Source organism: Corvus moneduloides, chromosome 5 (genome assembly GCF_009650955.1).
Source record: "Corvus moneduloides isolate bCorMon1 chromosome 5, bCorMon1.pri, whole genome shotgun sequence".
NCBI lineage: Eukaryota > Metazoa > Chordata > Aves > Passeriformes > Corvidae > Corvus > Corvus moneduloides.
The window spans coordinates 5,502,717-5,528,994 of record NC_045480.1 but is presented as its reverse complement, the minus strand read 5'-3'; the positions used below and the strand labels follow the sequence as shown (position 1 = coordinate 5,528,994).

Here is a 26,278-nt window from a genome sequence, read left to right as displayed (position 1 = left end):
TGTTTGATTTCTGGAAAAAGCCAGACAACAGTGCAGGGGTCAGAAAGAGGCATCCCAGCCCTCCCCATCCCACTGTCTCAGCTGTTGCTTCCTGAGAGACAGAAGCATGTGGTCGCTAAAAATACCCTGCAAAGAGAATACACTCTCCCTCCAATGGGAGAGGGTAAATTAAGCCGAGTTGTAATATATACAACTTCTTGTGGTTGGGAGAAACTTTTCCCAACGTTTTGGAGAGGGTTTTCCTAATGAAGCAGAAATCCCAGCCGTGTCCCATCCCCGCATAGGTTGGCGATATTGTGCAGAGCATCTCCGGTTCCTGCCTCCTCTGCTCCCACCCCCTTGCCCTCCTATGGGAATCGATGTGGCCAGGGGTGGGGGGAGACCAGCCCTCCTCTTATAAGCGTGGCCTTGCAGCACGTCCAAGTTGATAGGAGTGACGGGAGATTTGGCTTGCTCCAAGATACCCACCTCCCAAGCCTTGGGGTCCCCTGGGATGACCAAAGGAGGAATGGAGTCAGTGGAAGTGTTCACAACTGAAGGCAAAGGCAGGGGTTTGAAAGCCCAGAAGGAATTCTTGCCTGGGGATGTCATCTTTGCAGAGCCAGCCTATGCAGCCGTGGTTTTTGACAGGTAAGAGAAAAGCGCTTGTAAAACTCAGAGGGAAAGTAATCTCGCTGCAAAATTTCATCCGACTGGTTGTATAAAAGTTTGGAGGTGTCTGGATGACATCAGAGAAGGGATCGGAGGGAAGTCAGAAGCACTTCTCTAAAGACACATTCACAGCTTGTAGTGAATGTCCTTCCCGGGGCTCAGATCAGCTTTTTCACTTTTCGTATGGTGCAGTTTGTTTCCAGGGCGTGACCTTGTGAGGCGCTTGGTAACCTTTTAGAAATGCAGTGAAAGTTGCATGTATTCAGTGCCTCACAAAACCAGCCCCATGCTACACTGCAGTGAACTGCTGGGAGTTAGTGTAATTCAGGTGCACAGGAATCTCAGACTGACTTTGCTGAAGTCTGTCTCTGATGGGAAATACATGATAAAAATGAGTTCCATTGTGCTCTGCTCACGTGTGCCATCCCCAGCTGCACTTGCAGCTTCATCATCTGCTGCCCTCCAGCTAGGAGGTGGTGGGAGTCAGCAAGTGACTCTGTTTGTTACAGAGATTTAGTATTTACTGCTGGCTGAGCTAACTGGAGACAAGTGTCTGCTTTTGCTCTTTCAAGAGACTGGTTTTAAATTTATGTTCACACTGATGTAGCCACACACTGAGTTCTGGTGCAAGGATATTTTTCTTTTCTGCTGCTTGTTTTAATCACAACATTCACTCAACCTGCGCTGCTGGTGTGGCTGGTAGGTGCCCACTTCTGCCCTTTGAATCAGTGGGATTCACTTAAATAACCTGGAAGAGAAAAGATGCAAAGAACCAATTTCTCTGTTGATCTCCTTTGGGCTAAATCTAAATTAAAGCCTCTGACACAAACGGAATTTGTTCAGCATTATAGCATGCTAACTGAGAATAGAATGTGGCCTGAATTTTTAAACTGAGGACTTGGATGGCAGCTGAAGGTTTCATTCTGAGCTTAGGAAAGTTGTAAGTGTTCTTCAAGGGCATCATGGTGAGTCCTGAGGCTGAATTTTTAGCCCCAAACGGCCAGAAACTTTAGTAAATACCCTGTACACTAAGCAGGGCTGTGAGCAATTCTGTTTAACTGAGTTTTCTCTGATTAAATCAGCTCTGTTAGCGAAGTCTGGGACACAAGCAGAGGTCGTGCTGCTGTTTTAACCCCGGTCATCTTGCAGCTGAAGCTGATCAGTGCCACTGTGTGATCTGACAGTAGCAGAGAATTGGGTATTAAATGGAGAGAGCAAGAAATAAGTTTTTTGTGTCTTTCACTGTTTCCTTGTCCTTTAACTGTCAGTGGGTGAACATGATTATGAATCTTTGCCATAGCAAGAATGACACCTTTAGTTTTTATTTTAATATGTCATTACAAGAGCTCACATTAAAAATGTCATTTTTCACTTTAAAATGTTGAGTTCTTGAAGTCTTCACCCTGAGCTCAATTACAGGAGTTGGTGACAAAATCATTTCTCCTTGATGTGTCCTTTTAGATCTCGTACTTCAGTTTCACTCGTGTCACTAGCTGGAATTTTGTGGTGATTTTCTTCGGAAGTGCCTATGGACAATTATTTCTCTCATATGCCTTATTAAAAATACTTTTTTTTCTTAAACCACTGAAACATTTAGACTTTTGATGGTGGGTTAAAAACATTTTTTGTTCCGTGTGAAATATTGCACCATGCATAGAGCAGAGCTGCCCATGCTGAGGAGCTACAGCTTTGCTGCTTTTTCAAATGTCACTTATGTAACATGAGATAAGGGCAGAAGCTATCACTGCATCAGCTCTTAGACTGCAGACTGTGTTTTAGGCTGAGGTTTCCAACAGAAAACCTCAGATGGGGGGAGATGTGTTTCCCTGCTTCCCTCCCTTCCTCCCCATGCTGGGCTTGTTTAGCTCCCAGAGGGCAGGTCTAGAGGTTGAGCAGCAAGGAGTCAAGGTAAACACAACCCTTCTCTGCAACTGTTGTGCAATAATAATGGATTCATACCCTCCTGTGACACATTTCACCCCAAAGCACTGAGTATAGGTCAGTGGTGAAACGCAGTCCCAAAATCTCTGAAAGAGAAGAAATGCTTGTTGATTAGTGCTTGGCATGGCATAGCCTGGGCCTGAGATGTAATGGAAACACACATTTTTCTTGTGGAAATCACCCTGATGCTTTTCTTACACACCCAGGGCTTTGGTTTTAAAGGTACCTCCTACTGCTGTCCCAGGGTATTCAATTGCATCAAGCCTCATTGAATTGATTTCTGTCAAAGAAGGGTTGCCTGCATCCTAGTATTCTTTATTCCTGCAAGAATAAATCCACACCTGGCCATGGCAGCTGATTTTACCCTGAAAGAACTGCTGTTGTCTCTGCATGGATGAAGAGTTCAGGGAAGAGGCATGTGCTTTTCCTTGTCCTCAAACACACATGTATAGGTCCTAAAATTGGTGTCTATTAAAAAGGGCCTCCGCCTGCACAGGCAAACCCAAAATCCAGAGTCCCTCATCCTAACTTGACTCAGTATCTCCCATGTCTTGCTGAAAGCACTGTGTATGTGTACTATGGAAAAGGGATTCAACTATGAATGATTGCTGGGTTTAAGTGTTTGGCTCAGGTCCTACCAAATATGTGACCCTATTTTCCAGAGATCTCAGCTTTCTTTGTGCATAAAGACCACACAGAAGCACCAGAGTGTTTGCAGCCCTTTGAAGAACTCAATCCTTTGGGAAGTCTGTTCCCAGTCTGTGGGTGTTGACCCCCTGATTTTGCTGTTGAAAGCTATATGGAAGGCAGTTGTACTGCAGAGGTCAGTGATCTGTGTGGCTGCATAGGACATGCAGGCAAAGCAAAGGTCATTTTGAGATTAGCAGGAGCAGCCCTACAGAGATACAACACAGTTGTGCTCTCTAAAACACAGCTTGAAATGGAAATCAGGCTGGGATATCAGCCACAATTTACCTGGCCAATAACCAGGTGGTCAAGTTTAAAGTCAGCAACAAGTTACACGTGGGAGCTTTGACAAGCTGCCAGGCAAATAAAATGTGATATCTGTACTTACTGCCCAGAAAGTCAGACCTCAGGGTTGCTGTCACTGCTGGAAGCTGCTTGGAGAGGCTCTTCCAGGGCAACTGGATATCACAGCACAGACTTCAGCCTGACTTATGTATGTAGATGGAGATAGATGCACAGAGAGATGCAAGGAGCTGTTGAAGCAATTTGGACCTGAGGTTGTCACCCCACTGCACTTTATAGGTGTCTGTCCTCCAGTAGGAGGCTGAGTTTGAGAAGGTGTGGAGATTTTATTTTGCTAGGAAAAGGAGAAATGTTTTCTTTGACAAAACTCTATCATCAGATGTCCCTGCAGAGCCTGACACTGGACTCCTGTGTCCAGACAAGTGAATCCAACACTAAATGCTGACATAATCAATGGAACCCTATAATGTGCAGTGAACACAGACATCTACCTTTGAGCTGAATGAATGAATCTACCTTTGAACTGAGTGTGGTGGTGTTACCTCTACTCCGACACAGGGAGTACAGATGAGCACATCTAGGTGTCTAAATCTACAGGCTGCATCCCACTCTGGAAAGCCCCTGAAGGTCACAGGGACCCTGGAAGTCCCTAAAGTCGTTAAGGCTGGTGAGGGCTTGTACTCTTCAGACCAATGATGGTCATCTGAGCAGCAGTTTCTTACACAGTGTCAGAGAGTTTTAATCTAGAAGTACATAAAACTCAAAGAAAAATGAGGTTCCTATAAACATCAGTCAGCTCATAGTTAGATTTTAAGGCCAGGGTATGACTCACTAGGCTAACCCTGGTCATTGGAGGGGGGGTTGGACTAGATGACCTTTAAAGGTCCCTTCCAACCCAAACCATTCTTATTTTATGATTCTATAACTTTGTCCCTTAACCCAGTGTTTACTGGATGTTGACTCCTGTATCAAGCCTGTTACTTCTACCTGAATGAGAGGAGGCTGCTTAAAGAGATGGTGAATACTGATTAAAAGGGGGTGCAGAACTCTGTGTGATTTCCAGGATAAATCGTAGACACAGCCTGATCTCTGTTTGATTCAGCCTTGCTGTTATCAGCTGAAATACTGCTCTGAAAACACCACTGTCAGGCCTGCTTTGCTCTGAAGTAGAAGCAGAAAGCTGGAAATACATCTCAAGCAATTTTTTGCTTTTGTTGCGGTAATTTTTCAACTTGCAAAGCCTCTGAGCCTCTCACTGAAACTTTCTCTAATCCTTCCTCCCTCTTTGCTGTCTCCTTGAAGAACCCAGGTCTCCTTTCCTCTGTCACCTTCACGGTGACAGCATTCCCAGTGCCTGGGCTCAATGTACTGTATGGGACCTTCTCCTCTGACACATCAGTTGGCTCTCAAGCCTGTAGGAGCTTACATTTCCTAAAAGCAAGGGGATGCCTCATATGTCTCTGTCAGCCTTTGCCAAGAGAAGGTTTGCTCTTTAACCCGTGGGGTTTGAGGGACAGTAGTCAAGGAAAACAGTGTCATGTTGTGGAAAGCCAAGATCATCTGAAGATCTGCTGGATGAGTGATCTGCAAATTGCTAAAAACTGACATCATGCAATTTTTGCACTTCTTTTTGATGTATGAAAGAGGCTGAAAACATTTTCCGAGAAAACATGGGGAGCTCTGTTATTGTAGTTGAAATGACCTAGAGATATAAGAAATCCAAAATTTTCCATAACAGCATGACTGAAAAGATTGTGGGAACAAATTCGCTGAGTTGATACTGATAAAAACTGAGAGCTAATGTGATCATATTCACATTTTAAAAAATGTTCTGGGGTTTGATTTCTTTATTATTATCTCATTTGTTCAAAACTTTAAATAAAACCTGGGAGAAAACCTAGCTTTTTTTAAAGAAAACCTCCCCCACACCTCTAAGAAGAGGCTGGGAAATCTTGTAATGAAAGACTAAAAATAAAATAGTCACAATTTATTCTAAAATAAATCCTCCACTCAAATCAGAAAAACTAGGATATGTCATCCCTGACATTTTAAAGGAGAAAATACTAAGGTCAAACCCTTTTTAAAGTAGCAAACCCATTCTTATGCTAATAATTAATCTTTAGGTAGCAGGTGCATTTCCTTAGGCTGTTGTTTTTACTGAAGTGTTACAGCCCCTGCTTTGAAAGCCAAGGAGACTTTGCCTACATCTTAAGCTGTTCTTATGCTGTTCTCTGTAGCAGACTGAGGAGAGAGTTGCCCTGCCAAGCAATAATAAGTAGGACTTAGGTATAAGTTAGGCCATCTGTGTGTATCACCTGTGATGCACAGAATAGCATGAACCCATGTTAAATAGTTTGTGAGCTACTCGCTGTGTCCATCAGCTACGCAATGAAATCCTCCTCTGTTCTTTGCCCTAAAGCCATCTCACCTGGCTTTTCCAGGCCAGTGAATGAGATGTTGTGGGTGCTGGATGGCAAATGTTTGGGTTGTGCATGTCTCAGAGATGAGGCTAATACATTTCCTGTGACAGTGCTCAGCCCTCTGTCCTGGCAGGTCCAACAGACCTTAATCTGTCTGAATCCAGTCCAAGCAGTCACAAGAGATATTTGCTTCTTCTGCTTTCACTGTGAGCCGTGCTTGCAGGAGCCATGGTTTAGTTGTCAGTGCTGTTACCTCTTGCATTTGTTGGCTGGCACACTGAATCACTGCTTTTGTCCTTTAATCCTGCTACACCCAGGATTAGCTGTGGCTGTGCCTCTCACCTATGTAACTCCAGAGAACGTGAGCCCTTCAGAGTTCAGCTCGGCTGATGCTTGGGTGGGAGGCCAAGGAAACCTGAGTCTCCCCAGAAAGTCTTTCAGTGAATCTGTCAGTGGCATCTGCCCTCTAAGTCAGTCCCAAATCCCTGACCTGGCAAGCTTGTGATGGGCTGGAGGCATCACTGTAGTAAGGAAGATCCTGCTTTTGGGCAGGGTGAGAAGCAGTTCTCACTATATGTGGAAGAGGGCAGTGATCACCTCAGAGGCCACGGCGTGCACAGACACAGCAGAAAGCAATTGTGTTGTTGTGTGGTAAAGCAAGGGAAGCTGAGCAGCAAGAGCCAGGGGCTTCAAACCTCCAGGGTTCCTGGGTAGGTGCCACAGCAGAAGTCACCGCCCCAGGGTTCTCCCCAGGAGCTTTGAGGCTGCCTGGCCATGCAGCATCCTGACGTGTGGATGTGGGCTGCTCTCTGTACTGGGAGGAGAGGTCTGGGATACCTGAAGCCATTTTGGGTTGTGTTAAACACTTTCTAGACCAGACAGAGGTTTTACAGACCAATGATTTCCACAGGCTGAGAGACTTAAATTTAATCTCAGGCTGCTTCACTCGGAGAACCTTAACACTGCAGAGAGAGGAGGCTGTGAACACTGCGAGCCTTCGGTGTCTGGGTGTTGTCTGTCTCCAGGACAGATGGTATCAGAACCCAGCCAAGGGAGATCCCCACTCTGCCATTCCCTTTTGGGCCATCCAGCTCTGAGCTCCTCTGACACAGCAGGAGTTTGCACAACTGCCAAGGGGCACGTGGGGGATTTAGGTGCTTGCAAATGCTTAAGCGATGTTAGTTGAAGATTTAGGCAACAGATCTCAAATACTTGTGTCTCCTGACTCTTTTACTGTTCCAAGAGTTGAGCCCAGGTCTCTGGAGTCCTGGTAACACACTGTATCAATAAATCCAGTCTTGTTTGACACCATTTTGGGGCACGGAGGATCCCATAATGGTTTTGTAAGAGATGCAGTATTTCTTACACCTGCCAGTCAGATTAACCACGAGTAATTGTCTCTGCAGTTTCAATACCACATGGGCTGTTCCTTTGCTTTCTCAGAAAGTCTTGTATAACTTTTTTAGTGCATTTCTGCATCTCCTCAGAAATGAGGGATTTCCAGAGCTCGTGGTAGGTTCTGCCAGCCAGGTTTGCTTTGCAAAATCTGGACACCCTGTGCAATAAACAGCAAAATGCAAAGCCAGCATTTCAGTATTTTTTGGTTCTCAGGGAGCAAACTGAGGGGAGAGAAGCACCTGTTGGAGGACTTGGGTTTTTCTGCACCATGCTCCCTTCCAACCTGTCATTCCTCTCTACAAGGAAACTTCTTTTTTTTTTTTTTTTTGCTTTCTGACTGCCCTTAAAACACCCCAGTGGCAGGAGGGACCCCCATTCCCCATGTGAGATATCTCCCTGTGCTTGCTGGCACGACGTAACCATGTGGGTTTTATCAGCTCTCTGGCTCTGCTTTGCCTTACAAGGAGTGTAATCTCTCTTGCACCTCTCTGTCCCCCTGACCTGACAGCTGACAGAGCACAGCCTCACATTTCTCACCAGCTCTCAGCTTTTCCATTTGACAAAGCAGAGTTGGCTGCATCCCCCTTCCCAGACATGCTTCCCCCTGCCCCATCCCAGGTGCTTGCCTTGCATTGGGCTCCCTCCAGCACTGCTCACTTGCCTAAATCTCATTTTCCAAACCTCATTTTTGCACATGGTTTTGTCTGCTGGGGGTCATCCTGCTTTTAAATCAGTGGCCCTCTTTATCCTGCAAGAGCCAAGGCACACGGTAGATTATGTCAGCAGCTCACATATTTTCACAGAAAAGAAAATGCATTTTAAATGGACTGTGATATAAATATGCATATATATGTGTGTATATATATATATATATGGGTATAGTAGAGAGGCAGGACAGTCTTTGGGCTGCATTCTCTGGGACTGTGAGTCTGATTCCTGCTTGTGACATATCCTCCTTATGGGATCATCAATAATTTTTTTATTTCCTCGTGCCTCAGTTTCCCCACTCTGTGTTACGAACAATGATAAATGTGCCCTAGACCATGAAGCCTCTGAGGTCCCTGAGCTTTTTGCAGTGAGGAGAAGCTCCCTTCTGGCACCAGCAGTGGCTGAGTGATGGGAATTTAAATTCTCCTGTACTGTCAAGCCTGGCTGGAGGCCCAGAAGAAGTGGGCGGTTGCCTGGAGAAGCAGACAGCTGGAGACACCAAATCAGGCAGTGAAAAGCCTTCTCTAGCAGCAAGGGGAAAGTCCCAAAATTTTTTGGACAGGAGACGAAAGTGTCTCCTCCTCCTTCTCAGTGAATTAAGTTCTAGGAGCAACAGCTGGACATGTGAAGGGGCTTATGGGGGAGGTTTTCCCTCAGTCTGGGACCCTGGACACTCTCAGAGGGAGGATGTGAGGTCAGATTTCTTCAGCAGTATCCTCTGACGCACCCCTCCCTGGGTCTGGGTTATAGTTACATGCATACAATTGAAATCCTCTTTTGAATCCCCCAAAGATGAAATATCCCTTTTGAAGGAGTCCCAGTTACTCCATGACCATTTAACTTACAGCAACAACACTGGGCAAGAACACAAGGATTAAGCTGGGTGGGATGTTTCTCCATCCTCCCCAAAAATCACGAAGAGTCCGTTTTAGTGGCTGCAGGGAGCCCAGGGGTGCAAAGCTGGCGGGATCTTTGCTGGGCAGAGCTGGCCCTCGCTGATCCAACGTGTCCTTCTGTCCTTCCAGCCTGATACACGTCATCTGTCACACCTGCTTCAAGCGGCAGGAGAGGCTCCACCGCTGCGGGCAGTGCAAGTTTGCCTATTACTGCGACAGGACCTGCCAGAGAGCGGCCTGGCTCAACCACAAAAATGAGTGCTCTGCCATCAAGAGGCACGGCAAGGCACCCACCGAAAACATCAGGTGAGAGCTGGCCCCGGCAGCCCAGGAGAGGACAGGGCATCCCGTGGCAAGGAAGAGCTGGGTGGCCTGATTTGGGCAGGGTGGAGGTGGGAGAAGGTTTAGGAAAGTCCAAGAGCATGCTTGAGTTGAAGGGATAGGGACCTGGAGGAGCATCAATGGTGCAAAGGATGTGCTATTTTTTTTCTCAGTTCTGTGCCCCAAAAACTCTGAACATGGTGAGGCAAACCCACCCTGGATAGTTTAGAAGGTGTGGGAAACTGGGGAGTAGGTGGAAAAGTGAAAGAGGAGATGGGCTCTTCCCCAAGTTGCCTATAGGATACATTAATTTGTCTTCATGTTCTGGCCCTACCATAAGAAAATGAGAGGGATCCTCAAGGAAATGGGAGCATTTGTGGAGGGCTTGGGACCTTGGGGCCTGTTGCACTTCTCCAGGTGAGAACACAGGTGCCGGGACAAAACCCTGCATATCTCCCTTTCCTTCAGAAGGCTGGGGATGGTGACCATCCATCACCCATCTGATGCTGAGCCTGTCTCAGTCAGTCTGCCTGCACACCCTTTCCCGCTCCAGGAGATGAATTTTGATGGTCCTTTGTTCTCTCCTTGTGGTGGTGGTGCTGTAACACCTGTGGCTGTCTCCTGGCCAGGCTGGCTGCCCGCATCCTGTGGAAGATCGAGAGGGAGGGCGGTGGGCTGTCCGAGGGCTGCCTGGTGTCCATTGATGAGCTGCAGAACCACGTGGACAGCTTTGGCGAGGAGGAGAAGAAGGAGCTGCGCATGGACGTGGAGAGTTTCCTGGAGTTCTGGCCACCCCACTGCCAGCAGTTTGGGATGCAGTTCATCTCCCACATATTCGGAGTGGTATGTTAGAGGGGTGGGAGTGCAGATGGGGGAGGGTTTGTAATGCCAGCTTTTGGGAGGAACTCTCCAGCAGGTCTGATTTGAGGATGGGTGACTTCATCCCATTCCCCACCTGCTTCTCCTCTGCACTGACACTGGGAAACTGAGGCATGGCAAGGGCTGAAACATTTTGGCTGTCTAAACATGCAGACAAATGGTTTGCTGAATCATAGGTGCTGCATTTTCATCACAAGTCCCACTGGGCATCTCTCTGCACCTGGGAGAGCTGAGAAAATCTGTTTTTTAGTAAATAAATCTAGAATATATTTGAATATAGCAGATCTGTTTTAGTAAATACATTAATATCTATTGATACTGTGTGCATTCAATTTTTTGCATAGCCGTAATATATAATAAAATCAGTAAAAAATACTCAATATATTTAATAATATCCATTACTAACTTGTTAACTACAAAGTTTTGTTCTCAGTGTAGCAGGGAGGGAAATTCCAGTTAAGGCTGAGTTGCTCTGCTCCCAGCCCTGGGTGTCCCTGCACTATCCCCTCAGCTCCCAACACTGCCAAGAGGAGACACATGCTCTGCTCACCCCTCTGCAGGGGCTGCTGTGCAAGACAAGCTGGCCTTTGCCAGTCCCAGTATAGGGAGAGGACACAGCATCCTTTGGTACCCACACCACAAAGAAAATCCAGTCCACTGGACACAGAGAGACCCTATGTGCTAGTGACCAACACAGCTTCTCTGTGGAGAAGCAAGGAAGTACCGAAAATCTACAGAATCAGTTCACAAAGGAAATAAAACTATTAACCGGGTAAAATAATCAGTGACTGAGTTAATTATTTCCTTTGGTTTATTCTATCACATTTTCTCTTTGCAGATATTGTTTATGCTTGTGACTGAAAACTGTTCTGTTCCTATGTGATAATACTGTATTATATAGGAAAGTAAAATAATTCAGTCTTGGAATATATGTCATGCAAAAGTCATCATTCTGAAAATTCACAGCAAAGACTAGTAGCTGCTTTTTATGAGCTTTGAGGGCAACCCAGCAAACATGACTGATGACCAGGTTGAATGCAGCAGTAAAGGTTAATTTCTAACTGATACCTATTTTCATGAGTGTGAACTTTGCTTTCTGCTGGAATTGCCTCAAAATCATTGTCCTATGACCTTTTTCTGAATTATTTGCAGGAACCAAATATATGGAAATCAATGCACGACCAAACCAAATTTATCTTAGACCTCCCAGGTGAACACTGACAGCAAATACTCCATAATGTTTACTCAGCTCTGCCTTGGGCTGGTCCTTCTGCATGAGTCCTGCTTTGCTTCTCTTGATGTTTTTTCCTGACTGGAGTGTTTCAGCTTTTTCTCCTTTAATGCTTCTTCCTGCCTGTGTTTTGGGACTAGATCAGCTGCAATGGCTTTACCCTCAGTGACCAAAGAGGACTGCAGGCTGTTGGTGTGGGAATCTTCCCCAACCTCTGCCAGGCCAACCACGACTGCTGGCCCAACTGCACTGTTGTCTTCAACAATGGCAAGTGAGTGGATTTCTTTCGTTTGGTGCAGCAGGCATGCATCCTAACAGGCAACTCAGCAGGCTCTGTCACCCCCAGAGTCAGGTCCCTGCCCCAGAAAATCTATTCTTTCTTATTTCCTTCTCTAGCTCAGGAAAAAAAGCCTGAACAGTATTTTCTTGCTAAAGACAACCTGGTTTCTCTCCTTGTTATTTAAAAAATTATCATCTGATACACTGACAAATACACCAGATTTGGCCCCAAATCCAGCAACCAGCAAAGAATTTTTCCCTGGTTTCTTATCAGTTTTGTAATTAGACTCAAAATAGGTAGATAAAGTAGTGAGTAGCTGTTTAACTCACCTCTCATATTGAAGCTTCATTTATAGATAGTTAAGGAGTAATTTCATGGAGTAAATTATTAAGAATTATTCTAAGTCCACAGTCCAAGAGTTTCTCATAACCGAAGCTTGCAATCAGCTGTGTATCAGTATCTGCTGGTGTGTTTATAACCATTCCTAACACAGTCCCCATCCGGTGAGACTGTACCATCCCAACTAATCACTGATTAACTCTTTAGCAATGAGACCTTAATGACAGAAGTGTTTGTTATCTGCAAGCAGAGTCACCTGCGAGTGCAGGATGCTCTCAGCCTCTGGGCATTCCCCATTCCCACCCAAGTCCTGTAAGAAAACCTCTGCAGGACAAGTGAGATGGAATAGCATTCAGTGGGAAATGCAGGGATGTTTCAGCAGAGCTGGGAGTGGAGGTAGCCCACAAGAGGAGTGCTCTGCCCTTCCCAGTTTCCAAGCCATGGCAGGTATAAACTGCTGTTGATTCAGAAAGTTGCAGTGTGTGCAAGACATTAACTGTGGGAAATTGCTTGCCAGAAACTGCACAGCCACAGGATTTCCTCTGAACTTTCCACCGTGATTTTACAGCTACCTGTCTTTACTAAACTTTAGTGCTCTAATTTAACCCCCCCATCCCCAGCCTCTCCTTTTTTGACTAACACATTGCTTCTCCACTCTAGTTATCACTGCTGGTTTTCCCTGATAAAACTACACCAGCATTTACCAAGCAGCTGGTAAATGAGCCAAGAGAAAACAAAACTGCATTAGGATTATTACCTTGGTGGGAAATACGGTCTGATCCAAAGTCAGGTTGGAGTCTGTACTGTGATATCCAGTTGCCCTGGATTGGATCCATAGTGGGGTGGTGGGAGAGCCACTCCAAACAACTTCCAGCAGTGGGGCAGGTAACCAGCAGTGATAACAACCCTGACTTTCTGGGTAAGTACACGAATGGCATTTATTTGCCTGGCAGCTTGTCAAAGCTCCCACATGTATCTGGTTATTGACTTTAAACTTGACCATCTGGTTATTGGCCAGGTAAATTGTGGCTGATATCCCAGTCTGATTTCCATTTCAAGCTGTGTTTTAGAGAGCACAACTGCTGATGTCAGTGGAGACCTTTCTGTGCAGGAGATTTAGTTCCTGCCAAATGTCAGGAGCAGGTTTTGCACATTCCCTGACCTAGACCACTCCTAAACTCACAGTGCCAGGGCAGCTCTTCATCAAGTCCTCTATGGCCCAGTGATGGACAGTTTGGTCCTGGCAGCTGCATAGCAAAAGGGAAGTTCTCACGCAGTGCCGCAGGAGCCAGGAACAGGGAGCTCCCTTGTCTCCTGTCAGTACAATGTCCAGTGCTATGCCATGTACCCATTTTATTCATTGTTGTATGTGTGTAAACTGCAGGTGTTTGTTTTGTCTTTCAGTCATGAGGCTGTAAGATCAATGTTCCACACACAGATGAGGTGGGTTGGTCTTGAAAGCATCATTCTCCTCCCTGTGCCCCTCATGCCCTGTGTTTAATGGAAAAGATGCAAAGACCCCAAGGGGCTCCCTCTGCACCAAATTTCACTTTCCCTGTTTTCTAAACTTCCCTCCTCCCCTGTGTAAAGCCCCACTAAACCCAAACCTCACTTAACTCTGCATTTTGTAGTAAATTAGAATGACAGTGGTAATACTATGACTGTTTTCCCCAGGGTGAATTCCCAGTCTGCCTTCCCACCCTCTCCCTTGGCTTCCTCTCTGTCAGTATTTCCCCTTTCCACTCCTCATTTCTCCTCCCCTGACCATGGCAAGAGCATCAAAATCAGAACAAGGTCTCACTAATCTTGTGCAGCCCAAAATAAAACCTTGCATATTAGGAGATGAGAAATGACTGTGCTACTGACACACTAAATACTCCACGTTTCTTCTGCAACAAACTGTGCCCGAGGAATGCGTTGCCTACAGTAGCAGTACCATGAGATGTAGGTTTCAATTCCTTTTTATCATAATCCATGATTAATGTTCCACCTTTTAATGATGCCACTGTTACCTGATCCGAACTAAATAAATCACAAAAATATGTGCAAAAAAATGTCTCTGCTTAACTCATGGCATTTGGTATATTATAATCAGTGTTCTTAAGGGGACACGGTTGTGTTTTAAAATTTAATTTCAAGCGGGCATGGAGTTTCCCCAAAGAAGATGTGAAATACATTTGAAGTGCTCTTCTTCACAATTGAATCTTATTCAGTACATTATAGATAGGGCCATAAAAAATGGGGCAAAAGTTTCACTTCTGATTAGCATTGCTATTTGGGGCAATTTGAGTTTTGAGCTATCAGGCACTCGCTGTGCCTGTGCATGCAGCTATCAAGGTCCCTGCTGCTCATGGCAGACACTGGGGAAAGAGCCCTGGACAAGCTCAGTGGTGTGCTCCTTGCTGACAGTGGCTCTTTAACTACAGTATTTAAAATATGCCATGTGTTTCCTGGCTTACCCCAAAGGCAATCAATCCCCTCCGCACAAGGGATGGCTGCTTAAAATACTCCTACAGTGCTTGGGCTATCAGGGGCATCATGAAAGTCAGAGGCTTGCTTTTGCTTCTCTGGTTGCATGACTCACTTCAACGAGCATCCTGTTAAGTGTGAACAAGAATGTTTATAGTGTAAACCTTTAGGATGGGAATTGCTCTTTTTTATGCACTTCCTCCTGGAGGAGCAGGTTGCACCTCTCTCTGTCTGGCATTTTCCCGTGGTTGTGACATGACTAATAGCTGCCCTTTGTGACAATGGCATGTTTAGTGATAAATTTTGTACAAAATATGTTGCTGTTATGACAACACCCAGAGAAGGTCAAGACCAGCCGAGGAGAGGAATTTTGACAGCAGCTTTAGCAGAGCTGGAAGACTCAGAGCAACACCCATGGTGCTGAGAGCCTGTAACAGGGATTCCAAGGGAAATAAAAGGGAATTACAGGAGAACTACAACCCCTTTGCAAAATCATGATCACAGAGAATAAGTCATGTCCTCCCCAAAATACTTACTTTTAATGCACCTGGTGATACCTGTGAGTCCTCTGCCACCTCTGCCTTTAGTGAGGCTTTTGTTGGGTTCCACCTAAAGCACCTCATGTTCAGATGGGAGCCAGCAGGTCCCCCTGAGGTCCATCTCAGGGCAGACATGGACATTAAACACATTGTTGAGCTCACTAGTAGTTGGGAGAGGAGATGGACACAGAAGAACCACCTCACAGTTTGTATTTGATGGATTTTTTTCCAATTCTGGCCAAATTCTCCAGCATGTTTAGCCCCTGCAGCTGAGAGATGGCCCAGAGTAACTGGGAGATTCAGTGTGTAGAGTGAAACAGCACAGGAATAGTTCTGAGTGCCCACATTATTTAAGACCTTTTGCAGGGAATGACATGACAGAAAGGCAGGTACAAAGGTCTGGCTTTCCAAATCCTGTCATCAGGGGCTTGCCGTGGATTTCAGTAAGAGACTGGCAATTGAATTGTGGTAATAGGTCAAATGAGCTATTTGAAAATAGACTCTTTCCAGATAATTATTTCTAAGCTTTTATGTGGAAATGCATGAACATGGTGAAAGCATCTCTTATGCACCACCCAGGGGGAATTTGTCTTAACTTTTCAAAGTGAAAACAATACCGAAGGCAGCACAGCTCGGGATCTGGGAGTATAGCCAGGGGTGTGTGGGTAGCATGCAAAGCAGTACTTAAAAAAAGACCCCAAATCCAAACTGAGCATTTTGGTGTGTATTTCTGATCTCAGTGAGGTTTTTTTCTGGTGACATCTCCTGCAACAAAATAAAAGTTGATGTCTAGGTTCAGCCCCCATCTGGATAAATTAATGAAGCCATAACCTGTTTATAGCTCAGACCTTTACATATCCCTGCCAGGGACTTGCAGAGGGGCAGGAAAAACTGGTGTGAGTGTGTTCTTGCTCTGTATTCAGTCAACCAGACTGCTGTTCACCTCTGCACTGCCTCCCTGAAGACTTAAAGCAGTGCCTTAGGGCGAGGGCTCACCTCTGCAAGGCAGGGCAGGACGCAGGATTTGTTCCTGATGGCTCCGTGGCTCCACTTCTGCTTCTGCTGCTTCTCCAAGTGCACATCCCACCTCCTCTGCCCTCAGGATTGAGCTGCGGGCTCTGAGCAAGATTTCTCCAGGGGATGAGCTCACTGTTTCCTACGTGGATTTCCTCAACCTGAGCGAGGAGCGGCGGAAGCAGCTGAAGAAGCAATATTACTTCGACTGCACGTGCGAGCACTGCAAGAAACAGCTCAAGGATGACCTGATGCTGGCAGTGAAGGCGGGGGAAAGCAAGGTATGGTTTGTCCTGCTGTGTCCAAAGCCAGTGGTGGCTGCATCTCCTCCACCAAGGTGTCTGCAGGTCTCCAGGACTGTGGTTTCTCAGCACGGGGACACTATAGGAACAGAGTCAGATTTTGGCAAAAGCATGACTAATGACAATAGGTAAAATGAGAACAGAACTAAACCTTGATTGGACACACCACCAATTCAAGCCCACCATGCAACGCCAGCTTAATCCTTACTATGCAAGATAAGCGCAGTTTTTAATTTAAAAAAGCCCCCAGAAGGTGCCTTTAACCTAAAAGTCCATCAACAGACAGAATGCAAAAATACTGGAAAATTAGGTCTAGAGCTAAGAAAAATGCTGGCATTTAGATCGTGGTTGGGTGGTTTTTTTTTGGTTGCTTTTGTTTGTTTGTTTGTTTGTTTTCTGAGAAACTGCAAGGGAATCTACATTTTGAGCAGCAGAAAGAGAAATGTGTTGCAGGTGATTGTGGCGACAGGACTGTTTGCTGCTGAAGCTCTGTGGTTTGTACCATCACACCAGCTCCAGGAATGTGGGAAGCCCGAACATCCAGTCCCTCTTTGCAAAGGCCTGTCACAGGGAGTTTGCACCATCGCTTGACGTTTTTGTGTGGTTGCTGTGGGCAGATTGACTGTGAGGAATTAACATGTTTAAGTGCTCATTTTTAAGTAATCTCTCTTTTCCTGGGAGGTCTCACAAGTCATCGAGCAGGAGGGTATAAGGCTGCGTCTTGCTGTTGGCAGTGGGAAGTGCTCCTTGGTCAACTGCTCCAGTTTATGAGTGTGCTGGCAGCTCTAGGAGCTTCTTTTTAGTTCCTCTACCCAAGGATATAATTGCTCATAGGTTTGTGCTCTCTGGCAGTGTTAGCTTGGGGGGTTTTCCTCCTGCAAGCCTTATAAAGTGTATAAGGGAAGGGAAAGCGAGGCAGGGCAATTAAATATATCATCAAGTCATTGATCTGCGCTGTTGAGCAGTCACACCATGAATCACAGTGCAGCCCAGGGAATGATGTGGAGCAGGTGGGAAACCAAACAGAAAAGGTGGGATGAGGAAATGTGACCTCAGACCAGCAGTGCCACCAGGAGAGGCCCAGTGAGAGGCACCTTCCTGGAAAGGAGCACAGAACCCTCAGCCTCCCACTCAGGAGGTGCCAGGAAGCCAAGCTCAGTCTTGTAACTCTTCTTTCAGAGAGATGGCAGCCAGGAAAGGCTGATTATTGCAGAGTGTAAATCTCTCCTTGAGAAAGGTTTAGAGAAATATTATCAAGCTGATATAAGGGAGCTCCCTTAAGGGAGATAGGACATGGGATAGAGGAGACCCTTTCCTTGCTGGGTCAAGTTCTCTAGTGCAAAAGACCCTGCTTTATAACTCCATTTTAAATTATCAAGCTTCATCTTACAGCTAATCCTGGCTACTGTACTTCTCCACTTACAATATAAAGCTGTCCCAGAGCTCAGTTCTCTGATGCAGAAGGATTTTTTTCTGGCTTTCTGCAGAAATATTTTTGAACACATTCCCCAGTAGACAGCACAAAAAGATTCCAACTCTCATTCAACACCTGCTATCAAGCCTTGACTGAACAGTGAAACCATAAATCACAGAACGATTTGGGCTGGAAGGGACCTTTTAGACCATCTCCTTCTGTCTGCCCTGCCATGGGCAGGGACACCTTCCACCAGGGATGCACCATCCCCTTTTGGTGAGCATTAGAGGTGCTGTGTGGCACACAGCAGGAAAACACATGCTTCTGGGGGAATGTCCTCCACAACCTGAAGTGCTTGTGCAGAAAAAGCCTGTTAGCATGCAAGGTACATGATTTCAGCTATTAAAAATACACCCCATCCACTGACAATAAGGATCCAGGCTGACCTCACCCACAGAGCACGTCGGCTGGGTCGCATTTCCTGAATGCAGGCACGCTTGCCTGGGAGCAGCAGCACTCACAGCTGCTTGGAAAAAGTGCTAGGAATACATGGGAGATTGACAGCTTCCATCCTCAACAGCTGCTCCGACCTCCAGTCCTTCACCTCTTCCAAAGAGTAGCAAAGTTCCCATTGTTTATAATGGTAACAGACTTACAAGTCCAGTAAAGGCAAGGGAGGATTTTTATTAGACAAAGCCACCATGGAAATGCTGTTTAAGGTCCCTATTCTGGGAGTCTTGACTCAGACAGCCCAGCACTGATGTTAACATTGCCTTTGGATGTACTCTGTGCCCCAGGGTACCCTGTGTGCTGCTCAGACAGCTGCCCAAATCTGATTAGCTACAATAGCTTCAGTATAAGACTATAGAAAAATAAATCATAACACAAACGTATCCATAAATAGATGGGAGGTAAACGGCTCTGAAAACTACTGGTTTTCCCTCAATACTATGAGGAGGATTTCCCAACTAGATGAATTTCAGATTCCTCAAAAGTCTAATTGACCAGGTGTAGGAAAAAAGACAACAGGAGAGTCCTATAGTCCTACAATCTTTGCATCCTTCATTGCAATGTTGGGTCTCTGCTTTTGATCTACACCCAGAGGTCCTTCCTGGCTGCTGGCTCTGCTGTGTGTCTCCACACCAGGCTCTTCCCAAAAATTCCTGGAGTCATGTGATTGTGGGCTGATTTCAGGTGTCTCATTTGTGAAAAGGAAGGTCATGATAGCTAGAATAGATGGAAAATGCAAACTTGAAGGGCTCAGAGAAGCAGAAGATGAATGGTTGTGCTGGATATTATGTTATATTTCAGTATTAAAGCAAGAAAGAAGAGGCAGCTAATTATGAGCTCATTAGTGTTTTGACAGGTGTTCCTAAATGTGCTTCACGTCTCTAAATGCATGGTGAAACACAAATTTCTTTGAGGTGTGCAGGAAAACACATTTCCCTCTCTGGGTGCAGCTGGAATCTGAGCTCAGCCATCTTAGGGTGTTTGGAACTAATGACAGCAATTCTCAGGGTAGGTAAAATTCAGGGATCTTTCCTATTCCACCCATCTCTGACTCAAGAGCTTCATTTCTCTCAAGCAGCTGTACTAGGAACACCTGATACTCACCAGCTGGTGGCTTTCACAGCCTCTTTGGTATCTCACAAGACCTCTCAGTGGCAGGGTGAATTTCCAGAGGGGAGGAGTGGCAGGGAGAGTTGAGGAGCCCAGTCACACTTGTCAGAGACATGGCCACTACCCGGATGGGCAACACTCTCGCTGAAGTCAGCAGGACCCATTTCAGCTCATATCAGCCTTGGGCAGGTCTGAGGGACACGCTGGTACTTTCATCCAGCAGTAGAAATTGGGTGATGTGGGAGACATCCCACTAAGCTGATTGGGGCCAAGCACGCTTTCAACCAATATATTTTGGAAGTGTGAGGCAGTGTGTTTTCCTCATTGGTTTTCCTAATGTTGTCCCCAGCCCTCTGCAGACACGGTGAAGGAGGTGATCCAGCTCTCCAAGGACACACTGGAGAAGATCAACAAGGCCCGCATGGAGGGACATTACCACGAGGTGAGTCCTGGTCCTTTTGCTCTCTTGCTGCACACACACTGCCCAGGAAAGCAGGCCTTGTCCCCCTCTACATTTGGGATTTATGGATGAAACAACCTCCCCATTGCTGCAACCTGAATATCCCCATGTGCTTCCTGCCCTCCTGGAAGCTCAAATTGAAGAAGCTGACACTGGTTTCTGCCCTCTGTAAAGGACAACCGTGTCTGAGACATCCCAGACTAACTTCTTTTGTAGTGATGACACAAGGAGATTCAGGTGACTTCAAGAACCTCTGACTGACACGGGTGTTGAACCAAGGGCCTCCTGGTGAAAATCATGAGTTACAGGGCAGGTGTAAGAAGTCAGCTCTGCCAGGTAGCCTCACAAAAAGAAGGACTGTGGGTTTGAGAGTGGGACAAGACTGTCAGGGGTCTTTGCCTGTGTTGATCTCTTCAGCACCTTGTGTTGCTCATTTGTCAGGTGCTGAGAATAGGTGTGTGGTTTGGTAGAAACATGTCCCATCTGGGGCAACAAAGGCAATGGGTGACAGAGCTCAAGTAATTTCTTTTTTTCTCCCTCTTTTGCTCACCCAGGAAATATTTAATTGTTCTCCTCAGAGTGCACTCGAGGTTGAGTAACAACCTCTGGGTTTTAACTGTCTTTGGGAAAAGGCTGAAGCCTAGAGCAGAAATCAGGACACTGAATCACGGCTAGGTCAGGCATGGAACAGTGCAGCTCTGTGTCTCCAGCCCCAGGGGGTCATTGAGAGTATTCCTGTCACCAAGTGCTTTCAGGAGGCTGGGTGGATGGCACTGGGGTGTAAGAGTCCTGTAGGCACTTGGTACCTGACAGTACCCAGCCTCCTGGAGTCTTTCTTCTGAGCAGAAGACATCACGTTTTCCTCACCAGTTTTACGAGTGTAACCTTGGAGAGAAATCTTTGAGTGCCAATCATTTTGCTCGGCTGATGTTTCTTAACAAATCAAAGCACATCCTCTCTTCCCCAACCTTCACAGAGGCTGACTTGGCCTCTGGGACTGGTAAGGACTGTCCAAACCACAGGGCTTTGGTGTGGCAGCTTCAGGCCCAAAGTTGCTTGGACTTACTCTTCCTCTCCCTGCTTCCTCCACGCTCAGGTTGTGAAGCTGTGCCGTGACTGCCTGACAAAACAGGAGCCTGTGCTGGGGGACACGAACATCTACCTGCTGAGGATCCTCAGCATTGCCTCCGAGGTGCTCTCCTACCTCCAGATGTTTGAGGAAGCAGCTGACTACGCCAAGAGGATGGTGGATGGCTACCTGTGCGTCTGTGCCCTACTTCTGGCAGCTCTCTGTGCTCACGCAATGTTAAGCTGTGTGTTACAGGAATAATTTTCTTAATCTGCTCCCATCAAGGCAGTGGTGATGAAATTCAGATGGGGACTTTTTTGTACCACCAGACAGACAGAGACCCCTTCTTAAATGCACAAGAGCTCCCAAACACCTTGATGTACTAAACTGGAACTGGCAAATGGTTTAGGAACATCTTTCATTAGCCTTTTTGTTTGGTCTCAGAAGCATCTCAAGGCTGCCCTGATAGCAAGACACAGAGCCTCGGTGCAGGACAGAGAGGCTGTGACTGCAGGAGATGGCCTGTTCCCTGCACCCTGCAGGAAGGAGAGGTCAAAGAGGAAAGAGAAGCCATGTCAAATGGCTGTCACTCAAGACATTCCCTCACTCTTGAATAGTACATGGGTTTTGTCTTGGCTAATTCTATAGTCCTGTGCTAAAAGCTCAGTGAGAATAAAGAAATTCAGATTTAGTTCACATAGATCCAGGGTAAATCTCACATTAAAAATTATGTGCTTTATTATTACTGAGGTTTTATGACAGGAATGATGAGTATTTAACAGGAAAAGAAGAAAAATAATGGAAACTGTAGAGAAGAGAGAAAAGCCCAATTCATCGTATCATTCACTCTCCTGCTGAGACCATCTCACACTCATTGCCTGTCTTTTTGGTCAGTTCTACTCCAAAAAGCCTGTGATATTTTGTTCTTTTGCAGAGGGGTGACAGAGTCACCTCCCTGGCTTGCAGGCCTGACAAGCAACTTCATGTCCCAGCCCTGGCACTGAACTAATTGACTGACACAGAGGAAATTCCTTCCCCTCCGTGTTCCTCAGTTTCTCAGGCCACGGTAGTTTCCTTTCTTGCTTTAAGTGCCAATTCAAAATGCCAAATAAGCCCTTGAGGGCAGGTTTTCAGCTAAGTCCAATCAGCTTCTAACTCTGCTTCAGCTTTTAAACTTGGATGCAGAGGAGTGGTTTCAGTCTTCCCGCCTTAGGCACTGACAATTCCCAGGTGTAGGGATGCATCTGCAGAGGGTGAGATGAACATTTCTGGAGTTTCTGGAACCACCTGTTTCTCTTCCCACTTTGAATGAGAAACTGGTGATTTTTGCATTTTCACTGCTCCAAGTGTGTCAAGTTAAGTTGGTGCCACCTGAGCTGTGGGGTCAGATCTGGGTTCTGTTTGTGCCAAAATAATGACAGAGATTGGTGTTCTCTTGGCATAAGATGACAGACCTTGGCTTTCTGCAAGCCAGGTGTTGAACTTTCCCAGTTCACATCCCATCTTTCACAACTTGTGCCCCTGTACAGCTCTGTCCTTGAGTAATGTGTCCCTGACCCTTTCTAAGAAGGGGACATTTCAGGGGAAAAGGCTGCAACAGGCTCTTCACCTGAGTAAACTATCTGCTCTTTGGCAAGCATATCATGTCAATGACACTTTTGGGAACCCAGATTTCTCCTGAACTAAAATTACCCAATGTTTTTCCAGGAAAATATACCATCCCAACAACGCACAGCTGGGGATGGCCGTGATGCGGGCAGGAGTGACTCACTGGCATGCTGGCCTCATTGAAGCTGGCCATGGCTTGATCTGTAAAGCCTATGCCATTCTCCTGATAACCCATGGACCTTCCCACCCAATTACCAAAGACCTGGAGGTAGGTGTCATCTCCTGTCATCTCTGTTCTCTATCTGGACAAGATTAGAGTCAAGCTGTGGAAACAATCATCCGTAAGGGCTGAGAGATGTATTAAGTGCTGACTGCTTCATACTGGTGCTGTGGCTTTATCTAGATTATGTTATATTCTGCTGGGAAATGCATGTCCTTTCTTATTGGAAATTTTCTTCCCTGAAAAATACCTCTTTTTCTGCACCAGAACATACATTAGAAATGGCAGCTGAGCCCCTGACTCTTCTTTGAAACTGCTGTGCCCAAAGACAGAGCCTCCTATTCTTTCAACAGCCTGATTTCACTGCTCACAGATGGATGACATTGCAATTTGAGTACATCAAATTACATATGGTGGATGTTTACCACCCGATTTTCTTTACTGGTGTCCACTCTTCTTTATTTACCACTCCCCATTCCTCCTAAGCAGCAGTGTATTTTTCCCTCAGATGACTGATGGCTGCATTTCCTAGCTTAGAGTCAAGATCTTGAGATCCCAGGGAATTACATCTGCTCAGATGTGAGGAATTACTTACAATTTCAGCTGGGAGTCTATCATTTCTTTAGCCTTTAATTCACTTGATGTGACCTGTTGGCTTTATAGCATTCTCCTTTATTACTCCCGAAAAATTATAGGATACCAGATGAAATCCTTTATTGATGTCTTAGTCCCCATATAGCAGAGCTATAACCTTTATTAGTGCAATTTTATATCTTCAGAAAAATTAATATCTACTACCTCAAGCCAATCTGTTCACTGTTTCCATATGTGTAGCAAAGGATGAGACACAGCACCTCCATTTCTGTGTTTCCTTTCACACTTTAGGAGGAAAATAGTGGATATAAGGCACATGCTTATCTCTGCGCTCCTAAACAAAGGGTTGAATAAATGCACAGAGGGGTGTAAAAATGTATCCTAAAACCCCTTCTGATCCTCTGCTGTAATGCAGCAGTAGGAATGACTCTGGTGATGACGAATCCTGGGGTGTAAAGGGTGCAGCTGTGGGACTGAGCATCCCTCTCCTCCCACCTGAGGTGACCCCCACCCTGGTGATGGGCCAGGCCCAGGGTGTGGATGGGAACTGCACTCATTCCCTGGCTCTGCACAGCATCACCTCTAGGTTCTGCATCGGTTTTGGGAGCATGAGGCTTCCCAGTAGCCTGTGGAAAAGCTGCATGCAGGAAAGGCTGATGCCTTCCTCAGTACACAGGCAAATGGGGTTGGAGAAAGAACAGAATATCTGTGTCCAGTCAGCTTTGGTCCTGCTGGTAGGACACCGAGGGCACGGTGCCTCAGTCATTGCATGGCCTAGGACATCCCCTGGGGACAGTGCCTGCTTTCTGGCAATGTTTTATTCACTTGCTTCGAGGTCCCCTGCATCACAGGGTTTGTAACCTGCTGTGTTCCTCAGGTCATGCGTGTCCAGACGGAGATGGAGCTGCGCATGTTCCAGCAGAATGAGTTCATGTATTACAAGATGAGGGAAGCTGCCCTCAAAAACCAGAAGATCCAGGTCATGCCTGAACCCACCAATGAGAATGCACCAAGCCTCTTCCACAAAAAGGAATAAACCCTGAGCTTGACACCAATTCATGCCTGCTGGGTAACATCACCTGTGGCACTTCCAAACATTGGGAATATGATACAACAGTGTGATATATCCATAAGGACTGTTTCCAAGGGCACAAATCTGACAGCATGGACCTGCTGGGGGAGCATCCTGAAAAATCTTCAGAGGGCTTAAAGCAGAAGAGGTCCTGGCAGAAACAACACTCTTTTTCTATCACTAAGGCATTAAAAATCAAAGCAAAAAACCCTGTTATCAAATTATTTACATTTTTATTGGAAGCCTGTTTCTCTCTAGCCCTTATTCTGAATTCTTTTGTTAAATTTTAATTGATTTTTTCCTAAGGGGTTTTATTGCTTCCTTGGGATAATTTCTTTCCAGTAGTGTCCATGGGATGGTAGAAGTGGGAAGCCAGTTCCAAGAAGTGTTGTGTACACCTGTGGGCAATGAATGCAAACTGAACAAGACCCACCCAAGGTGGTGTTTTGTGTTAAATGATATTTTTCTGATGAAAAACTGCTGGAAAATGATTCTGCAGCTGGCACAGGTACAACATCAAACTGTAGGCTCTTTGCAAGTGAGACTAAGTGGAATTCTGACATCAAGATAAGTTAATTGGGATAAATTATTCTCCTTAGTTACAAATCAGAAAATGTCTGCAGTGATGGACATGGGGCCGTGCCAGAAGCCACTTGTTGTGGTTTGATGCACTGGCTGTGTGAATTGCTCTAACTGGGCAAGCAGTTTCCAAGGAGGGCATCTACCTTTGCTCACCTTCAGGGTGAGCTGGGGGCTCTGATGCATTTCAGCACCTGCCTTTAGACTTAGGTGCCTAATCAACAAAAAACTGAGGAAAAAGGGATAGTCCATAGATCAGCTGCCAGTGGACAGCCAACAGAACTAAGGAGAAGTCTAATGACTAAAGCTGGATTTCTAGATGAAAAAGGGATTTGCTGTCTCACCATCTGTCTCAAAATCCTACTAATTTCCTGCAGACTTTCAGTGACGTCCAGGAGAGGAAAAGGTTTATTCAAGAATCCCCTACCTGCTCTTCAGCAGCGTAGAAAGAAAACAAAACCAGGGCTTTTCTTCTCTGATGTTTCTCAGTGATTTTGCTGATGTTTCTCCAGATCTGAGTTCACTAAAGACCAACATCTACTTTTTAGGCACTGTTCAGCTAAGCCCTTCCATTTGTCCGTGAGGTGCCTCTCTGCTGCCCTGTGTGACAATCCATACTGGTTCAGTTCTTGGCCTGAGGATCAATGTTGATCTGTGATATGAAAACCTTTCCTGGGCAGAGAGGAGTCCTGGCAGAGATGCATGTGAGAACAAATTGGTCCTTTGGTGGCATGTGTTGGGGTTTCAGAAGGAGGTGGGGGAGCACTTGTGGTGTTTTCCTAAAATCCTGATCAGCTTTGAGAGGTTGTAAGAACTTCATCCCAGCTAGATGTATCACGCAGCCATGTATTCATTTCCCAGTGACAATTCCCTATCATCACCCAAGCACCAGCCTTGGAAAAGGCAGATAAGAGGGAAGAGTTTTCTTTCCTGTGTGCAGCAGAAAACTGCATCTCCATTTGGCCTGAAGTGCCAAGCAAGAGCATGGGAGATGAGTTTGCTCCCTCTGTCTACACTGAGAACAACCAGCCCATCTCCTGCCAGGAGACAAAAATCTGTATTTCACCCTGGAAGAAGTGTTTGATTGCAGTTCAACCCAATTTATCAGGAGCAGCTTGGGGTGAAACACACACTGGACACCTGAAGGGAGTTTGTGGCCCTCCTGCTGGTGGGAAGGGGTGAGGAGGAGATGAGGATGGGGTGGCCAGAGCCTATAGGGATGGATCCTACTTCAGAGGTGTGAGGATAAAGACTGCAGCTGCTA

At 46.0% G+C, this 26,278-nt stretch overlaps 1 protein-coding gene across 2 annotated transcripts; it reads left to right on the top strand.

Annotated features, from left to right (window-relative positions):
* Positions 1-258: 258 nt before the first annotated feature.
* SMYD1 (SET and MYND domain containing 1) lies at positions 259-25,848 on the top strand. 2 transcript variants are annotated; one of them, XM_032109778.1, is made up of 10 exons: positions 259-630; positions 9,134-9,310; positions 9,955-10,168; positions 11,576-11,706; positions 13,459-13,497; positions 16,165-16,357; positions 19,762-19,854; positions 20,969-21,132; positions 22,649-22,817; positions 24,241-25,848. In XM_032109778.1, the coding sequence occupies exons 1-10, from the start codon at positions 494-496 to the stop codon at positions 24,397-24,399; spliced, it is 1,476 nt and encodes a 491-aa protein (XP_031965669.1). In that variant the 5' UTR covers positions 259-493; the 3' UTR covers positions 24,400-25,848. The 2 variants fall into 2 exon arrangements, with proteins under 2 accessions (XP_031965669.1, XP_031965670.1); XM_032109779.1 differs by lacking the exon at positions 13,459-13,497 and having other exon boundaries at positions 261-630.
* The last annotated feature ends 430 nt before the right edge of the window (positions 25,849-26,278 follow it).

What these genes read in the sequence shown, in the direction of transcription:
- SMYD1 (XM_032109778.1), top strand. Translation starts at nt 494, where the DNA reads ATGACCAAAGGAGGAATGGAGTCAGTGGAAGTGTTCACAACTGAAGGC. An exon ending in GCACCCACCGAAAACATCAG is followed by an intron (nt 9,311 to 9,954) that starts GTGAGAGCTGGC and finishes TCTCCTGGCCAG; the next exon opens with GCTGGCTGCCCGCATCCTGT. An exon ending in TCTCCCACATATTCGGAGTG is followed by an intron (nt 10,169 to 11,575) that starts GTATGTTAGAGG and finishes TTTTGGGACTAG; the next exon opens with ATCAGCTGCAATGGCTTTAC.